Source organism: Drosophila mauritiana, chromosome 3L (assembly GCF_004382145.1).
Source record: "Drosophila mauritiana strain mau12 chromosome 3L, ASM438214v1, whole genome shotgun sequence".
Classification (NCBI taxonomy): domain Eukaryota; kingdom Metazoa; phylum Arthropoda; class Insecta; order Diptera; family Drosophilidae; genus Drosophila; species Drosophila mauritiana.
Genome location: NC_046669.1, coordinates 16351915 through 16379831, shown reverse-complemented (window position 1 = coordinate 16379831; position 27917 = coordinate 16351915). Strand labels below are relative to the sequence as shown.

Genomic DNA, 27917 nt, shown 5'->3' with positions numbered 1-27917 from the left:
ATATAACTTAGTTTTATGCAATATTTAGAAAATGGCTTTTCTTTCATTGGTCTTTTTTATTTATATCCCTTTATTGTTCTGGAAAATAATTTATTATTTATTGAATTTATCATACGCTTTTGCACAACTTACAATTTATTATTTTGGTTGTGATTGTATGAATTTGTTCGGGTATGAGATAGGACAAGCGCATATGCAATTTAGATGAGTCTCAGTGAGATTTTGACAGTGAGCGCATCATGTAACGGTATTTCGCGACCCGCATTCAAATTATGTGTAAATAATTGAAGCAACCATTAACTAAAAATATAAGAATTTATTTCTTTAATCTACTAAAACTTGGTTCTTTATTAATTTAATTTTATTGTTAAAAGATTACAAGAAAGCTAGAGTTCGAAAAACAACAAATGTTGTTGTTGCTCTCACGCAACTTTTCGCTCTCCGGTTACTTTTGCGCTCTCTTCGGTTTCGGTTTGGGGATAGTTGCGATTTTCGTCCTATTCTTCCATTCTCATTCGGGCTTTTGAAATAAACGCACGTATTCTGAACACGCGGAAAACCAGAAAATATTCTTAAGCCAAATCGAATTGGAAGTGCTATAAGCAAGTGGAAAAGTGAAAAACTCCAAAGCTCTTGGTTTTGTGTACGCGCAAAATACGAAAATCAGTGCATAGTAAATCGGTTTATCAGAAAAGTTGAAAGTAATTACGAAAAATATGCGTGGAATTCCTTTTTGTGTCGCTTAAAAATTGTGATATGCAAATGACTTAACACACACACATACATACGTACATACCTAGCACGGTTTATATTCACCATAGGGGATAGGATTAGGATAGGAAAAACGCTGTAACGAAGAATAGAATAGTTAAGGGTTCCGGGTGCCCCTTTTTCTTACCACAGCTTTTCCTGATTCCCGTAGGAGTTCCTCTAGAAAATCAATAAATTTTACATGGAGCACAGAGAAGCACACACACACACGTTGAAAAGAGGGAGTGCAGGAAGAGGAAGCATAGCCAGAGAGCAGGATGAAGTAGGAGAGCAGAAGCTCCCGCACCAGAACTTACAGTGGGGGACATTAAACTAGTAGCGCTTTGATTCGCTGATTTATGGGTACTTAAAATGATAGATTTATGGGAAAGGAAGGGTTTTCTTAAGTGCTCGTTACGTGTTGCTTAAAAAATGAAGTGATTCATTAATTTTTAACCAGTAATCTCTTTCTCAAGCATATTTTATATATGTTATTTTTGATGTGCGTCATTCAGCTTTATTAAATATTATACTTAAAAAAATCATACTAAAATCAAAAATTGCGTATTGTGTTACTTCCACATACATAGCATCCTATTTAAAAAAATATGAAAGTGCGCAATTTTAATTTTGATGTTTTTCAAAATCAATTCAAAATAGGTATTTGCAATGTAAATAAAAAATAAAGTAAACATAAAATAAGTAATACCACAAACGGACTGCAATATAACTGAGCGAACCTATGGCAATGGCCTGCACTGTGATTTACCGCCCTGCCGCAAGCTTCTCCTTCTTGTACTTGTTTTTTGCCGCTACGAAGTTCTGTTCTTTATGTTGCCCCCACCCCTTTCATCTTCTTCTTGCTCGTTGACTATTTTATGGGCTGTGCTGTGCTTCATTCGTGAATCTTGTTTCGCTATTTACCGCCCCTCCCCCTTTTACTGTGATGCAGACAGCTGCTCTGCTCTCCCGCTCGCTCCGCTTCAAGGTCAGAGTAAGGTTAGCTCCGTTCTCCTCTGCTTCAAAGGGCCATGGCAGTGATTTCTTCCTCGCCGCTCCACCGCCCGCCCTCGCCCTTCCCCTCATCCGATCTTTTTTTCATTTCCCCCTCGTCGAGAACAGTGGCTGCCGAAAGTCTGCGGTCACCGAATGCCGCAAATCGCTCTGCCTAATTGCCGCATCAAAATTAATGACAGCCACTGTGTATCTGTATTTGTGCTTGAGTGTCCCTTATTACACTGAGAAAATATACCGGCTACTTAAAAATGTGCTGCTTTAATCCTAAACTGATTATTATTAAACAAAAATATCCATTTCACATACATTCACTATTGCATCTTAAGGCGAATGAAGTTAGTATTGTGACATTGCATTTTGTATTCATAAAAAAAAAAAACAAATTTTTGTTCCAGCTTCTATTTATAAACGTGGGCGTCGAAGTTTGCCTTACTACGTCACTGCCCCTTGACATTTACACTTTCTCTCTGCGTGGGTGACAGCTTCCAAGTTCGCTCTCTCAGCCCGGCTTGCTCTCCTGACATAACGGTTATGCAATCAACGCCGCATTTTGCTATTTTTCCGCACGGAGAAAGGCTTTCACAATTCAATTGCACTTGAATTTAAAGGATAACGTTCTTTGTAACGCCTTTGTTTTAGTACCGCTTAATGTGTGTGTTTTTGTGTGCCAGCACTTAAAAAGGATTGTGCGAAACTGAGTGAGCAAATAAAAAGCGTAGACAAAGGACCTAAGAAAAGATTGTCGGAGATTTTACCGGAAGTGTGAACCAAGTCTCCCCTTGCTGCTAAGTGCGTTTAGAGCCCTTTTCGGGCTTATCGCAGATTTGTGAAGATGAAACTGAAAGCTAAGCAATCGTATTATTATTGAAAAGTCGGCGAAGTAGTCATGCCCCCAAAGCAAATTCCGTATCCCCTTTGAAATTGAATATGTTTTGCGGTCTCGCTCGAAATAAGGTGGCGCCGCAAGTTTGGTTTATTGGTTCAGTGAGTTCCCGAACGGAAAACTTTTCAATTGCGTCGCAGCCTCTAAATTAAATCAGTTCTAATGGTGGGCATATAAAGCAAGTGCCTCCAATTATGATAGCCTTATATTAATCAGAATTCTCTTGACGGATACGCCATAACCTTAAAAAATAAACGTTTTTAAACCAGTAAAATTATATATCAGTCCTAAAATCTATTGTCATTCCATTGACTGATTCACTGATCAGTTGTTAAATATGGTAGACACTGCAATAAAAATGGTTTATAACTTTTCCTTATTATGTTTTTAAATGAGTTAAATTTAAATTTATTTTTATATGCTGAAATCCCTTACAAATTGATTAAGCAAATGAATTTCTTGTGAGAATATATTTGGTTTATATGCTGCTGACTTTTAAACAATTGCGTTTAAAACTGATTGATATTTCACAGGGAGGATTACGTATGCGTAGTTGAGTGGATTGCTGATAAGCACGGTCCCGAGTTCTCTTATGACAAATAGCAAACAGAAACGGCCAGAACTCAATACCCGGTATCCACCCCATCACTTGATTCAGCTCCCCGCTGTAATTTACTTGGTTTCCATTTACATAACTCTGTTTATCTAGACATTGGGGATAAGGGGGGGCTGCAAGGGCATGGGCGACGTACCCCAAATGTGCAATCCCATCCCAACCAGATACGGTCATTGGAAACTAATGTAAATTGCGATGTTGCTTGTTTATTGAGTGCAAACGATAGGACCGTCGCAATTAGCGGGGGAAGGGTTGGAGCGGACTGCACCTATGCCATAAATAGCAAGCAGCTGCGATAAATTTCTCCGGACAGACAGGAATTTATGGGGAAAATAAACTGAGAAATTGGAAACTTTTCAATGCTAAATCATAAGAATAAGTGCTTGGTACGGGGTAAAGTTCAAATATTTACCTAAAATCATATTTAAAGAAGTTCATTTAATTTAATTTCGTACTATATGAAATCAAAACATGAATACCTCTGATGTTTGAGCGTACTGCATGATTATAGAAGCCATGATAATTGACCATTTATTAGCACTTATCATATACAAATTTGACTTAGACCTTCAATGGTTCAGGTTTAATTAGTTACCACACTATTTTACTTCAATGTAAGAACAGCCCTTCGATCTATTGATCTTTATCATTCAATCAAAGCTAAATTGAGTTATCAGCAAATAGACTGATTTTTTTTTTTACTAAAAGGGCTTTCGAACAAGGCTAATTATCAGCTTATACAGCCCCCTAGAGCCCACTGTGAGTGTAGATAAAAAATGTTCCCATAATTGTAATTACTAATACGTAATTCCGAGGCGCAATAAAAAAAAATCAACCGCAAGATGCACAGTTGATTCTCTAATTAAACACGCGACCGTTCGATAATGAAAACCAATTGTTGCTATTTTTAAAGCAATTGAGGTGATCCCTTTCGGAATCGGAATCGGCGGCGAAAACTTTGCACAGCTGACTCAAGTGCACAGGTTGGAGGCCATAAAACAACGGGGGTACCAATAAAGGTGGCCCCGCCTGCCTGATAAGCGCCCAGCCGGGTCAGATAATGCGCATTTATAGCGGCAATATAACCACCACCCCCCAATGGATCCCCCTTTCAATTTTGGCCTAGGCCATATCGTAAATCGCTGGAAAACAAAGTTTATAGCGTCGGCGGCTACCGGAGTTGGTTTCTCCACCGATTTTTTAGATTGTGCAACGGAAAAAGTTCTTGGGTGGGGCTAATGGCCTTGTCATTGTGCGGGATCCTGGCACCCATTAGGACCGCCTATTGTAATTATCGCACCATAATGGCCCCGTGGCATGCCCCATCGCTTAGCGTACTAACCACACGCAACGTTGTCGACGCATAATTTATTTATTTATTTCGGCTCTCGGGGTTATTGAAACTTGTTGCCTGGTCTTGTTTACATCATAAGTATATAATATCTGCGCGGAATATCTATAGATGTGCGTACTTATCGTAATGCCCGGATATCTCTCCTATGTTTGTGGATGTGGGCCACACGCGGCTGTCGCATTGTGGACTTTGAGCCAACCCAATGGATGGCGATGGTGCCTGGCTACATCTATAGCTACATATATCTCTCCGTGTCATCCGGTCGCTTCTCCATTGTGCGATCTATTCTCATCTGGTAGTCTGCAGACTTGTTTGCTATATTCAATTTCGTTGCTTTATTTTTTATTTTCATTCTGTTGAAATGGTAGTCTAAATATTTACGTTGACTTTGGATCGGACTTAAGAACAGGGTGTCTCCACCCATTAGTAGAAAATAATTAAGAGAACTAACTGCTCTTAGCCAGATGAAATGTCAAAACAATTTGCAAATGCCATTCGACACGTGATCGATAATTCCGCAGGAATGTATGTTCATACCGTCAGCGGTCTGGTTCTTATGGATACATATATATCTTTTTTGCCAGCATTATTGTGAACTCTGAAAATAGCCATCTATTGGTCTGACGCACTCGGAAAGTTATGCAATTAGAACGGCGGAAATTTGAAGGAAATTAAAAAGGAATATTGATAAGTTGTCATTCCGGTTGACAGATAGGAAGTACTGAAAAGGTTTCTAAACCTTCCAATGATATAAAATCCATTTTTTATCCTTACGTCATTTAAACACATAGGGATGATGTTTTCCACGAATATCTATTATATTTTTGGTTGTTCTTTTGCATTTTTTATCTCTTCTATTAAAAGATCATACGACTTTAATATAACCTTTGCTTCTGCATACACAAACGCAGATATGCGTTTTATTCAAGTCATGATTATCAAGTTTTATTGGCTCTCTGCGGTGCCATAAAAAGCTACCAAAATTTCTTCTTTCGTATATCACACTTTTTGCGACTCGTTTGATGTTATCTTAGGTCAAAACTTTTCCACTGCACCCAAATCGGGTAAATCAGATCACAGATAGATATAGATATTGAGTCTCGTTGAGGGCTATTGTCCTATCTACGTCAAATTTTTGCGTTCCACGATTCTTATCGCTCCGTGATTGTATTACGCCTGCAGCCAGAAATCGAACATGTGTATATTTATAGACCATTCCTCTCAATCACGCATGCAAATCGTGAATAGCGCCTTGTAGCATGTCTCCCCCCAATGGAACGCCGTAATCTCTGCGCTGGGTCCCATACCCATTGGAATCGACAAGGAAAAAACCTTCCCAAGTCCCAAAACCCCCAAGTAAAGTTCACTGTGCCATTAGGCTTTTCGTGCTAGTGCCGTGAATGAGTCTTATCTGCTGTGTGAAATCGCAGGGGAGGACACGGGCGAGCGGTATGCCAAAGTTTATTAACTTATAAAAAGAAAATAAAACATAGTGAATGAGAATTTCGGCTTCCTCTTTCCCCCCAGGCGCAGACACTCGGCTGGCACATGTTAAACGCCTGATACGAAAACAGCAAAAAAAAACAAGAAGTTCGGATGATGATGCTAATCGAAATTGTTAATACCCCTTGTGCATAATATATATTGTTAAACAAAGCTGCACATTCCATTATAAAGAAACATTTTCCAATTTATTCCATCTTATGAATGAACTATTTTATATCAATTAACACTTTTGCTCTTATAGTTGAATGAAATACTAAATAACCAAAAACTCAATTGTTTTATGATCACATATACCCACAGTACTCTGTAAGCAGGTAGATTCTTCGCAATAGAGAATGTTATCTCGCCTGACAAATTTTCGGCACTTATCTGGGAGGTGCAGCCGGGAACCGGTTCCGTACCCCCCATATGGCCGGCTCCTCCTTAAATGCCCCAAGTGGCGAGACGGGAGAATGTGTCACCCGAATGGTTCGCCGAAGATTGCGATGTGACGTTGTAGCCCCGGCCAGATAATTCCGATCGCTCTCCGAGACTTTGAACTTGCCTATAATTCATGCGACTCTTGATTCAGTCGCCGCCTCTAGAACACAATAGAAAGTCTTTGATACGATGGGAAACGATTTCTTCTAGAGCAAGGGAACCGAATCCATGAACTTGGAACTAATCTACCACTTCTGTTTTTTTTTTTCTAGACACTTGGGCTTTTGATTGATAACTTTATGTGGGACTAATTAAACGAATGCCACTAAATTATGTGCTATTTTTGGGAAAAGGTATTTGCTAAAAATTTAATCAAGCGCAACGAACAGTGGAAAATTTTGAAAAAGAATTCGAGACCAACAACATGATCTTATGGAGAATCTATTTATATCGTCGCTCAAAAGAGCAAAAAGTCTTTCAGACAAATGCGTATTTTCAAATGCATTTCTCTGGCCGAAAGTTGAAAGACCCCATAGAGAGATATGTAAATTATATTAATTATTGTCGAGCTGATCTGTCAAAGATCTTGGAATTTAACAACAAAATATCTAAAATTATAATCATTTAACAACAGCTAGCTATCGGTATTTTAATGTTGTTTTTGCTGAAAAACAAAACTCATTCGGTTGTTTGTTTTGCATATTTGAAATTGCTTTGCTCCAAACGAATTTATTGCAAATCGCATTTTAAAGCATTTTGTTATTGTTATGCATGTCCACTGTGACGCCGTATAAATCATTTCGCCATTGCATTTGATAACGTTTAACGATTATAGACCGCTGCCGTTCCTAGTTCGATAAAACAGTGTAAATATGGGGCGATTTTGCTGCATTACGTATGCGCCCATTATTCAAGGTTCCACTTCTGGATACATTGATTGTTCAACCACACTGTCAATCAATTGAACGATCTATCGATCGACGAACTGTCTATTGTGGAGCAATTTAGCAAGCCCATTGAACTGAAAAGGTGCTCAGAAAACTAAGGGGTAAACAAAGCTCTGGAGAATGCGAACAACTACAGCTATTCGTTTGTGAGAGGGAACAAAAATATAAAATAAAAATAAAATTATTTGAAAGGATATAAGTAATATCTACCAAAAAGTAAAATAAAATATTTATAAAGTTCTTCTTAAAAATAGCAATTCTCATGGTTTTAATTACTGTAACTGTCCTGTAAATACGTTCCTGATAAGCGCAATTGCATTACATGATATTGATTCAGAATTGAATCAGGCCTCTGATTGCGTGCGCAACTCGGGAGAGAGAGGCAGAGATACTATATAGTCGAGCGGTCGTGGGGAAGAGTGCTCCACCTTTTCGAGGAGAGAGTCCGATCGATCTTGGATCTTGGCTGGGGCTCTACGCTGCTGCGCTGCTCCAACGGCGCTCATTCGCTTGTGAGCAGCCGTCAGTGTCGCGTGTGCCAGCAGCGGGATACAATAGAAATAGTTACCTAGAATATCTAGCAGTGCATAAGTGTATGTGTGTGAAAATAGTGTAAAACGAATGGCGATACAAATAGCTGAGCAACGTGCAAAAATCAGTTTCAAGTGCAACAGCACTGCAAAATAAGTGGAATAAAATTGCAATATATTTTTACTATTTTTTTTTTGCAGGCAAATATAAACTGAACTAACTGTGCTAATTCAACCAGAAATAACTGTTAACTTAAACGGTGTGAACACGCTAATTGAACGCAGTGCAGATACAATTAAGATCGAGTGAAACCAAATTAGATCCCGAGAGATTTTCAGCAAGTGCAACGGTAACAACGTATAATGGCACCAACAATCACTGACAATTGCGAATTTGAATGTGCAACTGTTGAGGCAACAACAACAACAACATCAGCGATTACCATCGGTGATTCCGATCATTTCGATAGTTCGGCCATCGGCAGCAGCGGCGATAACTTCGAAGAATCGAATGAACTGCATTTGAACGGGCAGCAGGATCAGGATGTTCAGGAGGAGGAGCAGCAGCAGCAGCAGCAAATGCCATGGGAGGCACCTGGAAAACAGGGACTCTACGATCCCCAGAATGAGCACGAGGCCTGCGGAGTCGGTTTCATCGTGGCCATCGATGGCAAACGCTCTCACAAGGTAAGGATCCAGCATATATGTACATCCTTTCGATCCTGAAACCAAAACTTTATAACAAGCAAGTTTTTATTATAAAGTTGTTTAAGCTTCTTTTATAAACTTCTTTCAATTTTGAAAACCAATCCATGTACTATAATGTACCGTTCTACAATTTTGTATTATCCGTTTAAAATATACATGCATTATATTTGATTTGCTTTATTTATAAGTAAATGTTTTATTTATTAAGACGTTTAAATCTACGTATTGAAATTAAAAGCGATGAATGTAAGCTAAAAAGATTTTCCTTTCACACATAGATTCTACGTGATGCCCAGACCCTCTCAGAACGGATGAATCACCGCGGCGCCTGCGCCTGCGACAATGACACTGGCGATGGCGCTGGCGTCTTGGCTTCCATTCCTCACGGACTCTACTCCAAAGCTCTGTAAGTATCACCAATATATCCATATATATATAGATATAGTATCGAATATACATATGTTTATTTGTGCCGGCTCCTCTGGCGCCGTCGCCATTGATGAACGAACTGCTTACACGGAACACGGGACTTGTTGGTGGGCAGGGGGCATGGCGGAGCGATATCGGCGCGATCTCGTGCGCGAAATACGAAAATAGCTCAAAGCTGCCTTGTTGTTTGTCGTTGTCTATCAGTTGAGATCTATTCTCTTAATAAAAGTATAATTCATTTAAGATTAAGTTGGTTTAATTGAAGCAATAACCTCATATTTAATCTTTCTTCAATATGAAACCCAATTAAATAATTATTAAAACGAGTATAATTATTATATAACAAAGTTAATTTATTCTTACGGGAAGTATAATCGATAATGCTAAGATTGATTTTTCCTTATAAAGTATCAGTAAACTGTCTTTTTGTTATTCAAATTGATATGCAGCAATAGAAGAAAGATCACGTAACAATTTAAAGTGAGATTTATTGATTACGTTTAGCCACTGTGTGCATAAATGAGATAATTCAATAGCTTTGTCCAATTTATTAATGATATACAAAATGATACTTAATGTACTTTCTGGTTTAAGGGAGGATATTAACATTTATGTCCGTTTATTTGCTAAATTTCAAAGTAGCGTGAGGAAAAGATCAAAAATAGTTTGTTGAAATGAGGCACATCCACAGGTCCACGAAGATATATCGCATCCACGACCAGTGGCGGTCACATACAAGTACATACATATAGAACGTACATACATATGTCGGGGAGTATTTGCCTACCTATAGAGATCCGACAATCCGACAATCCAACATCTGCTCTCTGCTCCCGACCGACCTATGTATTTTGTTTTCTGTTTATTTCGTCAGCTTTTTGGCACGGTTCTTGTTTTCGTCACGCTTTGCCCAGAATCGGTAAACATACGTAGCCGTAATATATATATTTATTTATTTTAATAGGCCATATATGGGATTAAACGATGTTTTTAGGGTCCAGTCTAAGTGGATAGCAGAATAGAAGCCATTTGCAGCCAATTACTTTGTGCAAATTATTCTACATTATTTAGCTCAACTACGCCAAATGGAAAAACACGGCAAGGTCTCCTATTTGTTGTACCCCTCGGGTTCTTCACTTAATCCAGTGTACCAGATGTGCATAGTAATGAGATTTGGTCGGGTAAGATTCAGATACTTTAAATGAAGAAAGATTTGAAAGCATAAAATAATTAACAGTCAATAATAGGACACTTTTAAAAAGTTTTTATTATATTTCCCAGAACTTTAAACCGAGCTCGAGTGTTTCAATTAAGCATTTGAAATGGTTAAGGAAAGAAAGAATATTTGAAAAGTTTATTAAGGTTAACTGACCTAAATCGCTCAAATCAAAGTCAAATGTGCTAAAGACCTCTACGATTTTAAGCAGTTTAATCAGAGCTCAATTACGCTGACCTTTATTAAATATATCAGTTAAATGCGTTTCGGTTGCTAGGTGCTGATTCTAGAATCTTTGAAAATGCTTGATAGTTTCCAATGGAACCAATCGATTTGAATGCGTTCCACTCCATTACAGCCAATGGAAAGCGTCTTTCCCGAACCCAAGCTCATAAAAACGACACTGTCCAAGCGATTTACAACTGAATATGCGCTAATCAATGGCGCGAATTTGCAACTATTTGCTATGTAATTAATAGAACTTGATGCCCAAGTATATACTATATATAATATACACAAATAGAAGGAGGTGACAGATGGATTTTCGCAACTGGTTGGGTCATTAAAACGCGTAATGTCGCACGACAGTCCCATAAATCTAGTTTAATTAGTGTCTAGCCTACGGTTTAATTGATATGTCCGAGTATTTTCGGGGTGTTCTGGACGATTCGGGGTTTCGTTTTGGACAAGAAATTGTGAAATACTTTGCATGCCCCAATCGAGAAGGAAGAAATTCACTCTAGACACGCACGTGCAAACGGTCAAGAGCATTTAAGATTGCGATCTGAGAGCAACGCAACAAGTCGGCGATTGCCAAGTTCAAGGACCGGCTTCAAGTCTTGGACTAATTGCGAAATTATGGCAAAACACTTAAACAGTACCCCGTCCATCGGTTCAACCGGAATTCTGAGACGTAATAAGAACGAGGTTCAGGTACAAACATATAAGCTCAGCTCAATCTCAATTGCACATGGGGAAAAACTTTGCATTTTCGGTTTGCAATGTGTGTTGGAATCAACAAAATTAGTATATGACATTGTTATCGCAAAATATGTGTGTTCATACGGCTTTCTCGCAGTGTACGAATGCATGCTTGAATAACGAAAACAGGTGGACAGGCGAATAATGCGCACTGGTGGACGGAATGGGGGAGGTACGGGCTTGGTTCCATCAGGTTGTGACGGCTGGATCGCTGACAGCTTGTCCATAGAAAGATGCTGATAAGGTGCGACTTGTGGCGGACTCGTTTCGTCACTAGCACTCAATGGAATGGCGCGATGAATGAATGACTGAGTAACTGAACTGGGTGACTTGGATTGACTTGCGCCAAATGGAGAGCTGACTATGACAGCGATTTAATGGCGCATTAATATTGGAGCTCAGAATGTATCCAATGGAAAAATGCTTAAACGTTGACAAAGCGGTAGTCTGATTCCGTGAAATTCCTTTAAAATCATAAAACATTATCTAAGTTATGACAAATTTAACTCACCATATCCCTCAAACTCAACTAACCATACGTATTCTCCGTTTGCAGTGCCAAGCAGGGTGTAACCTTGCCGGAGTTGGGTGACTATGCCACGGGCATTTTCTACCTGGATGAGGCTCAGCATGCAGCTGCCGAGAAGGAGTTCGATGATCTGGCCAAGAGTCTTGGATTGGAGGTGATTGCCTGGCGCACTGTGCCGTCCAATCAGTCGGCCATTGGCGTGGTGGCCCGCAAGTCGGAGCCTCTGTCCCGTCAGGTGTTTGTGCGTCGTCCAGCCGGAAGCGATGAGAAGGCCTTCGAACGGCAGGTTTTCGTCCTTAGGAAGAGGGCCAGTCATGAGTTGATCAAGCCGGGACGACGGTTCTACATCTGCTCCCTGTCTGACCGCACAGTGGTCTACAAGGGTCTCTTCACTTCCGACCAGCTGTGGGATTACTACACGGACCTGAAGGATCCAGAGTTCGAAACCTACTTGGCATTGGTCCATACTCGTTTCTCCACCAACACCTTTCCCAGTTGGGAAAGGGCTCATCCTCTGCGAGTCCTGGCCCACAATGGTGAGATCAACACTCTTCGGGGAAATGTGAACCTCATGAAGGCTCGCGAGGGTGTCATGCAGTCGGATCTGTTTGGGGATCAGCTGAAGAAACTGTACCCAGTGGTGGAGCCGAATCTCTCGGATTCCGGCAGCTTCGATTGCGTGCTGGAGTTCCTCACCATGGCCAGCGACAGGTCGTTGCCGGAATCGGTGATGACCATGGTGCCGGAGGCATGGCAGAATGACAAGACTATGCCGCAGGAGAAGCGTGACTTCTACCAATGGGCGGCCTGTGTCATGGAACCCTGGGACGGTCCGGCTCTTATTAGCTTCACCGATGGTCGCTACATTGGCGCCGTTTTGGATCGCAATGGACTGCGTCCATCGCGTTTCTACGTGACCAAGGAGAACGTGCTGGTCATGGCTTCTGAGGTGGGTGTGTACGATGTGGATCCATCGCAGGTGACTCTGAAGAGCCGCTTGAAGCCTGGCAGGATGTTGCTAGTGGACACCAAGGAGAAGAAGCTCATTCAGGACATCGAGCTGAAGGCCAAGATTGCCAAGTCTAGGCCTCATTCCGAGTGGCTGCAGCAGAAGGTGAGTTAAGGTTTGGTCGTCACATGGGGTATGAGGAAAGACTCGGTGGAGTACAATCGTTAGAATGTTTTCAGTAACTCTACCCTAAATTTAAAAATACAAAAAGATACATTGATCAAATTTTGCTATAAGCATATTTATCCATGGTATTGTTACTAGAAAATGTTCTAAGTTTTAACGGAGCTTTCAAGATCTGTGCCCCACAACTCCAGCCACCTATACTATATTACACATACCAGGCTCACAGGGTCGATTTCCACTAATCATTTAAAAACACAAACTCATCTCCAGACACCCAATCGGAAAACTAATAAAAATAATAATCTTTGGTCTAAATTTGTCCATTCTCTCTCACGCTATCCCCTAATCTCAATCTATGTGTATTTTTGTTGTGGAACCGATGCAGATGGTGAGTTAACCAACCGAGATAGCCCTAGATCCTATCCTTTGTCCTTTGGCATCCCAAAAGTAGTGTTGATCCTAGTTTTTGCCTTCCCGTTGCGTTTCATTTTGCATGTTGCATTTAAATAATATTATAAATATTTTGCAAAAACTAATAGTTGTATTTATATCGCAATAGATTACCCTGGATGAGATTCGCAACGCCAATGTGTTGAATACTCCTCCCGTTGATGAGCTGGCCAAGTTGCCCGCCTCCCAGAGGGGCATCTTCGATCCCAGGCTCTCTCTTTTCGGTTATTCCACGGAAACGGTCAATATGCTGCTCATTCCCATGTTCAAGAACAAGTAATTAGATAATTTGGGTAATTATCAATAACATAAAGATAATCTATTAATTGTTTTACAGGAAGGAAGCCCTTGGCTCCATGGGTAATGATGCCCCGCTGGCATGCCTCTCCAACTTCCAGCCCATACCGTATGAGTACTTCAAGCAGCTCTTCGCCCAGGTAACCAATCCGCCCATCGATCCATTCCGCGAGAAGGTGGTCATGTCGATGCAGTGTCCTCTCGGTCCGGAGGCGAATCTTCTGCAGCCATCGGCTCAGCAGGTGCATCGCATTTGGCTCACCAATCCCATACTGAGCATTCCAGATACCCAGCTGCTCAAGCGGAATACGCACCGCGGCTGGCGGACCAAGGTCTTGGACATAACATTCCAGTACAACGAAGGCGTTCAGGGTTATATCGACGCCATCGATCGTGTCTGCCGCGAAGGATATGCTGCAGCTCAAGCTGGCTACCAGTTGTTGGTGATCTCCGATCGTGGAGCGGGCATCGATGGTAAGGTGGCAGTCTCAGCCCTTTTGGCCCTCGGCGCCTTGCATCATCATCTGATTGAGACCCTGCAGCGCATGAAGGTGGGCATTGTGGTGGAAACTGCTGAGGCCCGGGAAGTTCACCATATTTGTGTACTCCTTGGCTACGGAGCAGATGCCATTTGTCCATATCTGGCTTTCGAATTGGCCCAGGCTCTGCGTGATGACGGAGTAATTGCGCCTGAGGTTAACAACAAGCAGATCTATGCCGCCTATGCCCAAGCTATTGACACGGGAATAGCCAAAGTAATGGCCAAAATGGGCATCAGCACTTTGCAATCCTACAAGAGCGCCCAGATCTTCGAGGCTGTGGGATTGGGTTCCGACCTGGTGGCCAAGTGCTTCCGCGGCACCCAAAGTCGCATTGGTGGAGTCACCCTGGAGATTCTGGCCAAGGAGGGCCTTCAACGCTATCAACTAACCTATGGCAAGGCAACGCCAGACACACGCATCCTGCGGAATCCTGGCCAGTACCACTGGCGTCACGGTGGCGAGGCTCACATTAACGAGCCATCCTCCATTGGCAGCCTGCAAGAAGCGGCCGTTAATAAGAATCTGGATGCATTTGAAGCCTTTAAGAAAACCACTCTGGATAGTGTGAAGAAGTGTGCTCTTCGCGGACAGCTGGAGTTTGTTACAGATCGGCAAAGTATTGATATCTCCGAGGTGGAGCCCGCCAGCGAGATTGTCAAGCGGTAGGTTCCAGACTAGATGTTTACTTACTGATCTAAAACACCCTTTGTTTATTAATAATTTCTATAGCTTTGCCACTGGTGCCATGAGCTTTGGCAGCATCTCCCTGGAGGCTCATCAAACACTTTCGATCACCATGAATCGCATTGGTGGCAAGAGCAACACTGGTGAAGGTGGCGAGGACTCAGATCGTTATTTAAGTGAGTCACAAAGTTTATCCCTATCCGTTAGTAAACTAATCAATATTTATTTATCATTTGCTATGCAGACCAAGATCCAAACAACAGTCGTCGCTCGGCCATCAAACAGGTGGCTTCGGGTCGTTTTGGCGTAACCGCATCCTACCTGGCTAATGCCGATGATCTGCAGATCAAAATGGCTCAGGGCGCCAAGCCGGGTGAGGGTGGCGAGCTGCCAGGTTACAAGGTGACCAAGGATATTGCCAAGACCCGAAAGTCTGTACCCGGAGTGGGCTTAATCTCACCTCCACCTCATCACGATATCTACTCCATCGAGGATCTGGCTGAGCTGATCTACGATCTTAAATGCTCCAATCCGAATGCACGCATCAGTGTGAAGCTGGTGTCCGAAGTGGGCGTTGGTGTCGTCGCCTCCGGTGTTGCCAAGGTAGGTTTGAGAATGCATTAGAAAGGTAATAAGTCTCTTGAAGAATTTTCTTATTACAACAGGGCAAAGCCGAGCACATTGTAATCTCTGGACATGATGGTGGTACCGGAGCTAGCTCCTGGACAGGCATCAAGAATGCCGGATTACCCTGGGAGCTGGGTGTGGCCGAGACGCATCAGGTGCTGGTGCTAAATAATCTACGATCACGGTAAGTTTCCGACCAGGAGAAGCCGGCACAGAGCCATTCCCGCTCTCTCCTCTTGTTGTTACTAATCATGAACCGATACATTACTGAAAGTGCCTGGTTATCCAGATGACAGCGTTGGAAAACCTGTTCAGAACATGTATTCCCAAAAGCAGAGATCCATTGATCATCGGAAAGTTGGGCTGATCCCCCTACACAACCCCATTGAAACTCCTCGTACATGTGGCCAGTGGGCGGTGGGCAGGAGGACGATGACACGGCGCTTGGGGAAGGCGAATCTTGTCCAGCGGAAAAGCGCTCAATGAGAATTTTAAATTCTTTGAAATCTGACAAATGAAAGATGTCTCGATTGCGAACCCATGGACATGATCCAGTGTGAGGAAACGGATACAGTGAAAGATCGATCCATTCAAAATGAAGAAGTAGCGCATTCTTTGGACAGAGACCTTTGAAGTAATGAGTATCACTCAACCGATCTCCAGATCCTAGCTACAGAAACCCGCTTCCAAACAGCTGTAAAACACGATTCGATCGATCCAGTCCAAATCCAAACTCCAGTCCACTCGCTCTACTCCACTCCACTCACTCGCTCACTCGATCACGTTCGTCGCGCTGTGCTCCATTCGTAATTTCTTCTCATTACATTGATTCCTACCCGGGGCTGAATTTGCTAACATTGCCTTCCTTTTTATGTCGTGTCTTCCCACTATAAACGGTCTGGATCTGGATTTGTTTGGATGAACCTTCCGCAGTGTGATTGTTCAGGCCGATGGACAGCTCCGCACAGGATTCGATGTGGTGGTGGCTGCACTGCTGGGTGCTGATGAGTTTGGTTTCAGTACTGCTCCCTTGATTGTCATGGGTAAGTTGTGTGCATTACTTTTATACGCTGTATTATAAGCATAATAATCTTTGAAGGCTGCACCATGATGCGAAAGTGTCACTTGAACACCTGCCCCGTGGGTATTGCCACCCAGGATCCGGAGCTGCGCAAGAAGTTCACGGGTAAACCAGAGCATGTTATCAACTTCTTCTTCATGTTGGCCGAGGATGTAAGCTTATATTTCCCATAGCTTCTATAAATTAGACTAATCATTTGACTATTTTATAGATTCGCAAAATCATGGCTGGATTGGGCATTCGAAAGTTCCAGGATCTGATTGGTCGCACCGATCTATTACGCGTGGCCAGTCAACGCGATGCCAAGGCTAGTAACCTGGACCTCAAGTTGCTCCTGCAGCCAGCTTTGGAACTGCGTCCCGGCACGAACATCGTTGGAGGTTCCGTAAAACAGGACTTCCAGCTGGAGAAGCGTTCCGACAACGAACTAATTGTCAAGGCTCAGCAAATATTCAGTGGAGCAGACGATAATGTAACCGTCAAGATGCGCATCCACAATGAGGAGCGGGCCTTTGGTTCTACTCTGAGCTACCATATTGCATGGTAGGATTAGGTCTGTTAACAAGGTGATCATAATCTAATTTGGTATATTCTACAGCAAATATGGAGAGGCTGGCTTGCCCGCTGGCAAGAGCATCGACATCTTCCTGGAGGGTTCCGCTGGTCAGAGCTTCTGCGCATTCCTGGCGCGTGGTGTTAATGTGACATTGAAGGGCGATGCCAACGATTATGTGGGCAAGGGCCTTTGCGGTGGCAATGTTGTCATCATGCCACAAGATACGGTTCCATTCGAATCACATCTCAATGTAATCGTGGGCAACGTTTGCTTGTATGGAGCCACCGAGGGAACCGCCTATTTCCGAGGTATTGCTTCCGAACGCTTCTGCGTACGGAACTCTGGTGTAACAGCCGTGGTGGAAGGTGTGGGCGATCACGGATGTGAATACATGACTGGCGGTGTCGTGGTTATCCTCGGTCTCACGGGACGAAACTTCGCCGCTGGCATGTCCGGCGGTATTGCCTATGTGTACGATTTAGATGGTTCCTTTAAGCCCAAGGTAAATCCGGAAAGTGTGGAACTCCTGCCGTTGGAAATTGAGAAGGATGTGCTGCTGGTCAAGGAACTCTTGGCTGATTTCATTGAGAAGACAGGCTCGAAGGTGGCCAAGGAGTTGCTAGACAACTGGGCCGAAGCCCAGGGCAAGTTTGTCAAGGTCTTCCCCTATGAATACCAAAAGGCTCTGAAGGACATGGCCGAACAACAAGCAGTGGAACAGCCGCTGAAGTCCGCCATCGAGAATGGAAACGGAAAGCATGAACCGCACATCAAGGACATCGAGGAGGCGATTCAGGACGTGGTGCTCGAGCAGAAGCGTGCCGATCGCGTCCTGGACAAGACCCGTGGCTTTGTAAAGTACAAGAGGGAATCGGCTCCGTACCGAGATGCAGGAGAGCGACAGAAGGATTGGGATGAAGTCTACAACTTCCCACATGTTCGCAAGAACCTCAAGGTTCAAGCAGCTCGCTGCATGGAATGCGGTGTGCCCTTCTGTCAGTCCAACTCCACGGGCTGTCCGCTCGGTAACATCATTCCCAAATGGAACGACCTCGTTTTCCACGGCGAGTGGCAGGAGGCTCTGCGTCAACTGCTGCAGACCAACAACTTCCCGGAGTTCACTGGTCGAGTATGCCCCGCTCCTTGCGAGGGTTCCTGCGTTTTGGGCATCTCCGAGCCAGCTGTGACGATCAAGAACATCGAATGCGCCATCATAGATCATGCCTTCGAGCAGGGTTGGATTAAGCCCGAGATCCCGGAAGTGCGCACTGGCAAACGTGTTGCGATTGTGGGATCAGGACCTTCCGGCTTGGCCGCCTCGCAGCAGCTGAACCGCGCCGGTCACTTTGTCACCGTCTTTGAGCGCAACGATCGCGTTGGTGGACTTTTGCAGTATGGTATTCCCACGATGAAGCTTTCCAAGGAGGTGGTCAAGCGGCGGGTAGACCTGATGGCTGACGAGGGTATCGAGTTCCGCACCAATGTCCATGTGGGCAAGGACCTCAAGGCCGAGCAACTGCTGCAGGAGTAAGTATAATTGAACATTTAAGGTGATCCATTTTTGACGATTTAGCCGTGATTGGGTTCCTCAAGTTTTAATAGAATACTTAGTCTAGAACACCTGTACTTATTACTCTCGATTCAACAGGTATGATGCCGTCCTCCTCACCACTGGCTCCACCTGGCCCCGTGACTTGCCGCTAGCCAACCGTGACCTGAAGGGCATTCACTTTGCCATGGAATTCCTGGAGGCGCAGCAGAAGAAGCAGCTGGGTGGCAAGAATGATATAATCTCTGCCGCTGGCAAGAATGTGATCATCATCGGCGGTGGCGATACCGGATGCGATTGCATTGCCACGTCGTTGCGTCAAGGCGCTAAGAGTATCACTACATTCGAGATCCTTCCGGAACCGCCACAGAAGCGTGCTGAGGACAACCCCTGGCCCCAGTGGCCGAAGGTCTTCCGCGTGGACTACGGACACGAGGAGGTGAAGCTCAAGTGGGGCAAAGATCCGCGCCAGTACTGCACCACCACCAAGGAGTTCGTTGGCGAAAATGGAGCCATCAAGGGCGTGAACACCGTCGAGGTGGAGTGGACCAAGACGGAAACGGGACAGTGGCGCATGCAGGAGGTGGCCGGTTCGGAGAAGTACTTCCCCGCAGACCTCATTCTCCTGGCCATGGGCTTCCTGGGTCCGGAGAAGACGGTGCCGAGCGAACTGGGTCTGGAACTGGACCCGCGCGGCAACATCAAGGCATCCAACGGACAGTACGGCACCTCGAACTCCAAGGTCTTTGCGGCAGGAGGTAAGTTTTATGTTTTATAAGTAATAGACTTAGTATTAAGAGTTAAAATGTGAATGATTTCTGTATCTTTTAATGACAAAAATTTTAATTTACCTCCTGTTCTTTGCAGATTGCCGACGTGGCCAGTCGCTGGTCGTCTGGGCCATTACCGAGGGTCGCCAGGCCGCACGCCAGGTGGATTCCTATCTGACCGGCCGTCCCAGTGGGCTTCCAGGACCTGGTGGCGTCATCGGGACATCCTAAGAAGGATCCGCAGAGGCAGCCAGAGCAGCTAATATCAAGTTTTGTGTGCGTGCATCGTCCTTAGCCTATAGTGCGAAATTCTTTAACGATTTGTGATTTTTATTTTCGCGATTTTAGTTTAGTTTACACTAAAAAGACTTGAGTTTTTTACACACCAAACCAAAACGAAACACGTTTCATTTAGTTTTATTTTGATCGCAAAGCTGGCTGGGAAAAGTTAGTGGTTCGTCGAGATGCCCTCCATAGGTGATGATGATGATGCTGCGGCAGGAGTCAATTAAGAGTGCAAACTGAAATGCTGATTGAAGCCAATCGAATACTTATATGTATATCTTAACGGAAATCGAATATCCAACAAAAAATCTAAGGACAATAACTAGAAACTTACCGTTATCGTTAAACAGAAAATTAATTGAAGATTAATATTTAGAAAATGCATTTTTTCAATGTTGTTTTAGCTTGTGTTGCCCAATCTATGCAAACAAAATATATGAAGTGAAAATTGATATGCTGATCTCCACCCTCCTATATACAATCCATAAATCGTATATACAGACAGAGAAATGTATTAAACTCGGCCAATATCGAAACGCATTTTTTTAGATGTTGTTTGTGTGTTTTGAACTGCATTCGACCGTTGACCGCAAATGTACCTAAGTGGCTATTGTTAAAACAAATGTGCTCTTTGGCAGTTAAATGCGCGAATACAAAGAATTACACAATTTATACAAAACATATTTAACCCAAATGTATACCCTTATACATACATCTCTATATAAATATATTTATGTGCAAGTATTTGATGAAATAAATATTCAAATTATTAAAAAGCATTTGTCCGATGAGTTGATATTTGTGTTTTGAATTTGAGGGGCAAATTACTTGAAATATATGTATTAATAATTTTAAAAGAGAGGCATTTTTCAGATAAATTTTATACTTAAATAGATCATCAGAAATTAGAACTGCGTGCAACGAGTGAAAGCTTGAAATTAAAAACCTTTGTTGTATGTATAACTTTAAATTTAAAATTATTGGTATTTTATATACATAGAGCAACAAAGTTTTAAGGAATAAGAATTTATTGTCATGGAGAAAATATTTAATAATTATTTCGTTATTTCATTGAAAACATAGAGTTAATAATAACTAATCTTTAAGTGGAATATTTTTTGAAAGTATTCTTAATGAATTAATGTTTTTTAAATAAATGCGCCATTTTGAAAGCTTGAAAAATACCGGTTTGGGGTCATGGTATTTAATGTCGTCTCCGTATTTCCACCCGCTGGTAACTCTGAGCGGGCGTCACTCTTTTCGTCTCTGGGCACACTGTCTGCCCTCGCACGCGTATTTTTCTGCCAATTTTGCGTGTAAATTTCGTTGTGAAAACATAGTAAACCAGCAGCAATCATGGCTAATTTCGACCTGACACGCATCAATTGCCAGTTTTTGGACAGGCACTTGACCTTCCCGCTGTTGGAGTTCTTGTGCGGCAAGGAGGTTAGAAAAGCGACTAGGCGGTGCTCCGCTGGCGGTTGCCGAGTCACCAGTACATAACTATGGGAAATCTACATATGTGTGACTTTCTTTGCAGATCTACAACCAGCAGGAGCTGCTGGAGTACATTTTGGAGACGGTGAACAAGACGAACATGATCGATTACACGATGGACACCCGCAAGCGTCTCAATCTCAGCCAGGAGATGCCCGAGGAGCTCGTGCAGCGCAAGGCGGAGGTCCTGGCCACGCTCAAGCAGCTGCAGAACGAGGTGGCACCCATCATGAAGGCCACCGACATTCTCAAGAACGGTGAGAGCATGAAGGACTCGAAGACCTTCGTCAACGCCCTGCAGAAGGACTACAACTTCAAGGTGGAGCACCTGGAAAGCGCCTACAAGCTGGCCAAGTACCTCTACGAGTGCGGCAACTATCAGGAGTCCACCTCTTACCTGTATTTCTGTCTCATCGTCATGTCGCCCAACGACAAGGTGCGTATGGAACTAAATTAATGGAAAAGGAACAAAAGCCATTAAAACAGAATAATTATTAACCAAGTTATTGTCTCCCAAATTTTGCAGAACTACCTTAATGTGCTGTGGGGCAAGCTGGCCGCCGAGATTCTGACACTCAACTGGAACACTGCTCTGGAGGATCTGACGCGTTTGCGCGACTACATCGACAACGCCAACTTCAGCACTATCCAGGCCCTGCAGCAGCGCACCTGGCTGATCCACTGGTCGGTCCTGGTCTTCTTCAATCACCCCAAGGGACGCGATCTCATTATTGAGATGTTCCTGTACAAGCCCCTGTATTTGAACGCCATTCAGACAATGTGCCCGCACATCATGCGTTACTTGGCCACCGCCGTAGTCATCAACCGCACCCGCCGTAATGCTCTAAAGGATTTGATCAAGGTGATCCAACAGGAGTCGTACACGTACCGCGATCCCATCACCGAGTTCCTGGAGTGTCTGTACGTGAACTTCGATTTCGAGGGAGCGCGTCTGAAGCTGCACGAGTGCCAGACGGTGATCCTCAACGACTTCTTCATCGTAGCCTGCCTGAATGAGTTCGTGGAGGATGCCCGCTTGATGATCTTCGAGACATTCTGCCGCATTCACCAGTGCATCACCATCAGCATGCTGGCCGATAAGCTGAACATGAAGCCCAACGAGGCTGAGTGCTGGATCGTCAACCTCATCCGCAATGCCCGTCTGAATGCCAAGATCGATTCGAAACTGGGCCATGTGGTGATGGGCACCCAGCCCTTGAGTCCCTATCAGCAGCTGGTGGAGAAGATCGACTCGCTGTCCATGCGGTCGGAGCATTTGGCAGGTTTGATTGAGCGCAAGAGCAAGCAGAAGCAAAATCAGGAGTCGGCCGACTCCTGGAAGTACTACTAGTTGCTGACTTTTTATCCACAATTAAGTTAAGACTCTTTGTACCCTTTAAAAATCGATGATTGCGCGCAGTCGAGCGAATAAATTAACATCTTACACATTCGCTCAATTCAACATTTGATTTTATTTCCATCGGAATCAAAATTAGTTATACAAAAAACAATACCAAGGCGGGAATTTGTAATTTCGCTAGCCTACAGAATGCAAACGTCTGCTAATCCTAGAATTAGTTGTTTGTACCTACGGGTCGGTGCTGGATCTTTATGACGATCTGGCCCCGGATCACACTATTGATTGCTACCGCGACTTCTGCTTGACCACCAACCATGATCTCACGGGCAGGTCCTGCAAGTAAACGATCCATTTGCGCACCAGCAGCAGCCACACTATGCCGTACAGAACGCAAATGCCCGACTCCAAGTAGTAACCATCGAAGGTTATCTCGCACTTGCCAGCCGATGCTTCACAGCTCTGCGGGAGATATGAAGAAAAATATTTGTTAATGTACTTTTATTTCATAACTGGCTAGCTTTAAGATAGTTTATCTTTTCCTGGTTTGTAGTAAAACTTTCATCAAACTATATGGATGCCGTATCTTTAGAGTCATAATAATCTTGTATGCTGTAAAATCTCTCTCTGAGCACTCACCTGTTGCTCCTCCTTGCCCTGGCAGGTATTTTCCGCATTATTGGAGCACTGCTTCCAGGTGAGCACGTCCACCAACCACAACACCACTGTGTTGGGCCAATTACCGCCCAGATTGCACAATGTGTTCAAAAATGTCATGTAAGTGCCACCGACGGCTGGGTCGGAGATCTTGGCGAAAAAGGCCATGGCAGCCACAAACATGGAGTACAGGAATACTTGGTAGATGGCATAACTGGTGATCAGCAGGACGTAGTAATAAGCAGGCACAGCTCCTCCCCTGATGATATAGGGTGTGATGTAGGCCAAGCCAGTGGCCACAGTTGCCATGATGATGCGGTAGGGAATGGCCTTAAGGTAGACGTCCATGGGACGTGGTCCGTTCGTATACCGACCGACCGCCAGCGGCAGAATGAGCTGCAGAGGAATTAGGGGAATGGCGAGTAAGGCCAGCTTATCCTTCGGCACACCAGCGTCAATTAGTTTTAAGCTGGTCACAGCATCAGAGGCTGCAAACGTGACCTTCACGGTGAGCAGAATTACAGCCAGGATTTGGACGGGACGCATGCGCACCATGTCCCACAAAATCTTGTAGCTCTCGTGGATGTTCAACTCGTGCTCCTCCGTGTAGCGAGCGTCCATGTGCGCGTCTTCGATGTCGTTCTCCTTCTTGAAAATGGCCACCAAAGTAGTGGCCACCACAAATGTAATGCCCCAGAACCAAAGGAAACGGGGCAATGTGATCATGCCCTCCTCGAGTGGCACGTCTCTTATGTAGGTGTTGCAGAAATCCTTGGACTCCAGGGCAATGAACACCACATAGCCCAAGAAGTAGCCAGCGGTTTGGCCCACGCTATTGCAGGTGGATGCATATCCAACATTGCATCGCTTTAGCATGGTCAAGGCCCAGCCATCCACGGCGATGTCCTGAGTGGCAGCCAGGAAGTTAAGCAGGAAGAAGAGCAGCGTCAGGAGCGGCACATTGGGATCGACACCGTTTCCGCCCAGCCAGCGATCCACGTGGAGGGAGAGGAGCAACATAAAGGCACCCAGAAGGTACTGCACTGGGACTAGCCACGATTTCCGGCGTCCAAATCGCCGGATGTACAGGGAATCCACAATTGGAGCCCACAGCAGCTTCAAGCTGAATGGCCAGTAGGCGAAGGAAAACTCCGCCTGTTGTTTGTAGCTAGCTCCTCTGTTTTGCAGCAACATGGGTATGGCTGCTATAAGACCGATGGGAATGCCCTGCAGAACGTACAGGAACAGCAGTATGGCTATATTCCTCCGGTCTCCACGAATATCTGGCTTCTGGTGCTCCGCCTCCTTCTCCGACTTTGGTGGCTCGTCGATGAGCAACTCCTGGTCGGCATTGCTGCCCGTTGGCTTTCTCCTTATGGCGGACATGCTGATCAGATAGCGATAGGTATATATTATAAAGACATGCTAGTTTGGGGGCCACAGGCTCACCTGTTTTTCTAATCACCAACAAATAACAACAAATGCCCCAGGTCCACGTCACTCAAATGTAGAGCTTTTTACGTTTTTTCCCGATACAATTCCCTCGATGCCTTTAATTTGGTTAAATGTACGATCGAATGGCTTTCTGGATATCTGCCACTTCGGTCTTTAATTAATTCATATTCTGTCGAATCGGAATATTTTCTTTCGTGGCATATGTTTGTTGACGTTCCAATATATTTTTATAGCAACTCTCTGTCGCACTACGCATGCAGTTGCTATAAACCGCCCTATGGTCACACTAATCATTTGAAATTCAAATTCAGTGGCGGGCGGCTTACGAAATGGAAATCCTTAATTTTTGGGAGTATGAGTTGGTTTGGCTATTTATGGCTTTACTTGATAAGTCTAGCGGGCGGGAATCTGTAGGTATGTATTTATTGTGGTAAAAATGTTGTTTTTATTGAATATGTTACAATTTCGATTTTCTGCAGAGCGCAGATAAGATACACCACTAAATTGAATACAAATTACAGCTGCGGCTAAAACAATATTTTGTCTAATTATGACAATCGTGATATTACAATAAACCATTAGCTAGACGGGCCAAGAAATATCTAAAATGCCGTAATAAAAACGTAAGATTAATAATTTTTCATTCAATTTTATTAGAACACCTATAAGCAAGCGACTATTATGCTGACCGCAACTGTGTGTACAAAACATACTTCATGCTGATAACTCCCACGCCACTCCAAAAAAAATCACCGATGGAATTGTTTTGCAGCTGTTTTAATAATAAAGTGAATTACTGAGAGCATTTTGCTTGTTTGCTTCGCGAACACATTCAGATGTTTTGTTATAATTAAAAGTAATTACTGATACAGGGCACCACAGCATTGCGGGCGCGTCGCTGTTGGCTTCTCGAATAACAATTTCAATTTCCAAATACATACGCGCTTTTGATAATATACTCGAAACTGGTTGCGGTTGCTCTCCCCTCTTCCAGAGGGAAAGGCAATATTTGTGACTGCGTTTTGTTTGACTTCCATAGCTTAGCTTAAATTCTAATTAAGTGTTCAATTGAAACTCTTGTGATGCTGCTCGCTGGCTGGCTGGCTGGATGGCAGGCCTGTTGTTCTATATTCAATTACGTTCTGGTCTGGTTTCGGCTGTTTCCTGGCTGCTTCGATTGCTGTGCTTTCGTTTACTTTCATGGTTATTGTTCTGTTCCGGTTTTCCATTTCGTTCATCTCGGGTGGCGTGCTCTAGCTCAATTAAATTTCTTGGAAGGCCGTTCAGCTTTTAACAACACACTTTTCCGCTCCCGAACTCCGAACTCCCACGGCCACGAGCTTCAGCTTTACTTGGCGGGCGAGGAGCCACCATAGAATGGCTCCTCCCACTTGTGGTGCACCTCCGGCGTCAGGTGGCTAATCTGCACGTGCACGGCCTGGTGTTTCTCATACTTGGGCGGAATGGCGCACAGACGGTATTTGACCTCATCCCCGGGCATGGGCACATATTCACCTTCGATGCTGTGGGAAGATTATATTTTTGTAGGTCTTACAGAGCCAGCGCAAAGGTCGCCGCGCATGCATTATTCATCCACTTACTCGGAAACGTGGCAAAAAACGTCCTCTCCGCCGGCGTTGGGTGTAATGAAGCCGTGTCCTTTGGTGCGGCTGAAGGATTTCACCATACCGGTCACAACCGGATTTTCCAAGGCCCGAGCGGAGCTATGTTTTCCCAGCGTTATTTTGAGTTTGCGCGTGTTTGCGTTTTGGCAGCGTTTGGGAAAATAATTAAGCAGGAAGAGACAAGTTAATCAATGGCGTATGCAAGGACATGAGGGGGTAGAATTTAAGTACGTGGATTATGTTTCAAAGGGTTCAGAGAGCTTATAAATTTGGCAGCGACTGATTTCCGAGTGTATGTATGTTAGATGTACACTGAAATAATTGAAAAAGTATCGGGTTTACAAATTAATTTAAACTTTCAAAGAACTTCTATACACTTAAATAAGAATGTATTAAATAAAAAATTTTGAACCAATAAATTGTTTATATTTGCCATGTTCGATTGTTAATTACTGTTTATGTTTCATTACGTTTGCTCTTTTAATTCAACAACTGCAGTTTAAAACATTAAAGAAAGCTTTAGCTTTAGAAATTACATGGCCCCACGCTATTCTTGTTCTATTTCAAAAGGTGGTATTTGGTTTTTGTACAAAAGAGCGAACCTTGTGAAATAATGTGAACTTTCGGCGCCTATTTGGCCCCATTAAGGCTCTGCATAGGGGCCAAGTTCCCCTTGGGGTCAAGTGTGTGTGGGGCCAGTAGTGGGTGGGTGGTTTTGCTGGGTGGGTGGGCAGGTCAGTGCAGGAGGACTTACGTCGAGGCCGTGCGAGTGCGCCTCGTGATGATGGGACTGGGCAGCTGCAGCGAGGCATTGGGACTATGGCTGTTGTGGTGTAAAACCGGTGGCTTTGCGGCCAGCAGCTTCTCGGGCGTCCTTGGTTCGGCCATGGCTTTCTTCCTCTGCTCGTTTACTTGCCGATATATGCGTTCTTCTCCTCTCTTCGGCCAGTAGAAGCGGCTTGCGCGTGTGTATGTATGTGCGTATCTGTGTTTGTGGGTGAGTGGACGGCAGCCAAGTCTGTCGAGTTCAAGGCCACGGGGGGCGGGTTAGTCAGCCAGCAAATTGCGTTGCACTTAATTCTCCTGTACTCGCTCAGCTTACCGACAACTTCACGCCCTCTTTTCTAGCAACTCTTGATAATTAGCAAACCAAAAATCCTGGCTTGGTTTCTTTTTTTTTGCGAAACACCCACACACTGATGCAAATTTTGCCGCTGTGAGAAACGCCGGTTGCCAATGTTATTTTTACCCCCTAAATCAGTTCTGCGGGTTATGTCTTTTATGAACTTTGGAATCTGGGAATTTTTTTAAACTTTTTAATCGAGTATTACACCGGCTTGATGCGCGCTTTTTAAAGATTTCAGTTTTTTAACGAATGGCGGCGGAGGCGTCAAAGTCAGATCTCAGAGTGACCGTTTTGGAATGTTCTAGAAATCACAAAACATATCGTTTAGCCTAATTGGC

At 43.9% G+C, this 27917-nt stretch overlaps 4 protein-coding genes across 9 annotated transcripts; 2 read left to right on the top strand and 2 right to left on the bottom strand.

The window, feature by feature from the left end:
* Window positions 1-506: 506 nt before the first annotated feature.
* On the top strand, window positions 507-19978 carry LOC117139093 (glutamate synthase [NADH], amyloplastic). 5 transcript variants are annotated; one of them, XM_033301214.1, is made up of 16 exons: window positions 511-701; window positions 8225-8710; window positions 9010-9137; window positions 11914-13000; window positions 13407-13409; window positions 13581-13747; window positions 13809-14972; window positions 15040-15170; window positions 15239-15597; window positions 15660-15805; window positions 16555-16664; window positions 16721-16854; window positions 16914-17245; window positions 17301-18785; window positions 18907-19565; window positions 19675-19978. In XM_033301214.1, the coding sequence occupies exons 2-16, from the start codon at window positions 8387-8389 to the stop codon at window positions 19806-19808; spliced, it is 6363 nt and encodes a 2120-aa protein (XP_033157105.1). In that variant the 5' UTR covers window positions 511-701; window positions 8225-8386; the 3' UTR covers window positions 19809-19978. The 5 variants fall into 5 exon arrangements, 4 of the variants coding, with proteins under 4 accessions (XP_033157109.1, XP_033157105.1, XP_033157108.1 ...); XM_033301216.1 differs by lacking the exon at window positions 511-701 and adding an exon at window positions 7999-8086; XM_033301217.1 differs by lacking the exon at window positions 13407-13409.
* Window positions 19979-21110: 1132 nt separating this feature from the next.
* On the top strand, window positions 21111-22816 carry LOC117139438 (eukaryotic translation initiation factor 3 subunit E). The gene is made up of 3 exons (XM_033301739.1): window positions 21111-21308; window positions 21403-21795; window positions 21886-22816. The coding sequence occupies exons 1-3, from the start codon at window positions 21219-21221 to the stop codon at window positions 22708-22710; spliced, it is 1308 nt and encodes a 435-aa protein (XP_033157630.1). The 5' UTR covers window positions 21111-21218; the 3' UTR covers window positions 22711-22816.
* On the bottom strand, window positions 22808-25067 carry LOC117139437 (acetyl-coenzyme A transporter 1). The gene is made up of 3 exons (XM_033301738.1): window positions 24823-25067; window positions 23356-24760; window positions 22808-23178 (listed from the first exon to the last, which is right to left on the bottom strand). The coding sequence occupies exons 2-3, from the start codon at window positions 24757-24759 to the stop codon at window positions 23005-23007; spliced, it is 1578 nt and encodes a 525-aa protein (XP_033157629.1). The 5' UTR covers window position 24760; window positions 24823-25067; the 3' UTR covers window positions 22808-23004.
* Window positions 25068-25461: 394 nt separating this feature from the next.
* LOC117139440 (cold shock domain-containing protein CG9705) lies at window positions 25462-27871 on the bottom strand. 2 transcript variants are annotated; one of them, XM_033301741.1, is made up of 4 exons: window positions 27556-27871; window positions 27208-27471; window positions 26430-26552; window positions 25462-26351 (listed from the first exon to the last, which is right to left on the bottom strand). In XM_033301741.1, the coding sequence occupies exons 2-4, from the start codon at window positions 27339-27341 to the stop codon at window positions 26177-26179; spliced, it is 432 nt and encodes a 143-aa protein (XP_033157632.1). In that variant the 5' UTR covers window positions 27342-27471; window positions 27556-27871; the 3' UTR covers window positions 25462-26176. The 2 variants fall into 2 exon arrangements, with proteins under 2 accessions (XP_033157632.1, XP_033157631.1); XM_033301740.1 differs by having other exon boundaries at window positions 27208-27871.
* Window positions 27872-27917: the final 46 nt, after the last annotated feature.

What these genes read in the sequence shown, in the direction of transcription:
- LOC117139093 (XM_033301214.1), top strand. Translation starts at nt 8,387, where the DNA reads ATGGCACCAACAATCACTGACAATTGCGAATTTGAATGTGCAACTGTT. An exon ending in GGACTCAGATCGTTATTTAA is followed by an intron (nt 15,171 to 15,238) that starts GTGAGTCACAAA and finishes TTTGCTATGCAG; the next exon opens with ACCAAGATCCAAACAACAGT. An exon ending in CTGAGCTACCATATTGCATG is followed by an intron (nt 17,246 to 17,300) that starts GTAGGATTAGGT and finishes TATATTCTACAG; the next exon opens with CAAATATGGAGAGGCTGGCT.
- LOC117139438 (XM_033301739.1), top strand. Translation starts at nt 21,219, where the DNA reads ATGGCTAATTTCGACCTGACACGCATCAATTGCCAGTTTTTGGACAGG. An exon ending in AGTTCTTGTGCGGCAAGGAG is followed by an intron (nt 21,309 to 21,402) that starts GTTAGAAAAGCG and finishes CTTTCTTTGCAG; the next exon opens with ATCTACAACCAGCAGGAGCT. An exon ending in TCATGTCGCCCAACGACAAG is followed by an intron (nt 21,796 to 21,885) that starts GTGCGTATGGAA and finishes CAAATTTTGCAG; the next exon opens with AACTACCTTAATGTGCTGTG.
- LOC117139440 (XM_033301740.1), bottom strand. Translation starts at nt 27,341, where the DNA reads ATGGCCGAACCAAGGACGCCCGAGAAGCTGCTGGCCGCAAAGCCACCG. An exon ending in CGCACTCGCACGGCCTCGAC is followed by an intron (nt 26,553 to 27,207) that starts GTAAGTCCTCCT and finishes GGGAAAACATAG; the next exon opens with CTCCGCTCGGGCCTTGGAAA. An exon ending in GTTTTTTGCCACGTTTCCGA is followed by an intron (nt 26,352 to 26,429) that starts GTAAGTGGATGA and finishes ATCTTCCCACAG; the next exon opens with CATCGAAGGTGAATATGTGC.
- LOC117139437 (XM_033301738.1), bottom strand. Translation starts at nt 24,759, where the DNA reads ATGTCCGCCATAAGGAGAAAGCCAACGGGCAGCAATGCCGACCAGGAG. An exon ending in AGGGCAAGGAGGAGCAACAG is followed by an intron (nt 23,179 to 23,355) that starts GTGAGTGCTCAG and finishes TATCTCCCGCAG; the next exon opens with AGCTGTGAAGCATCGGCTGG.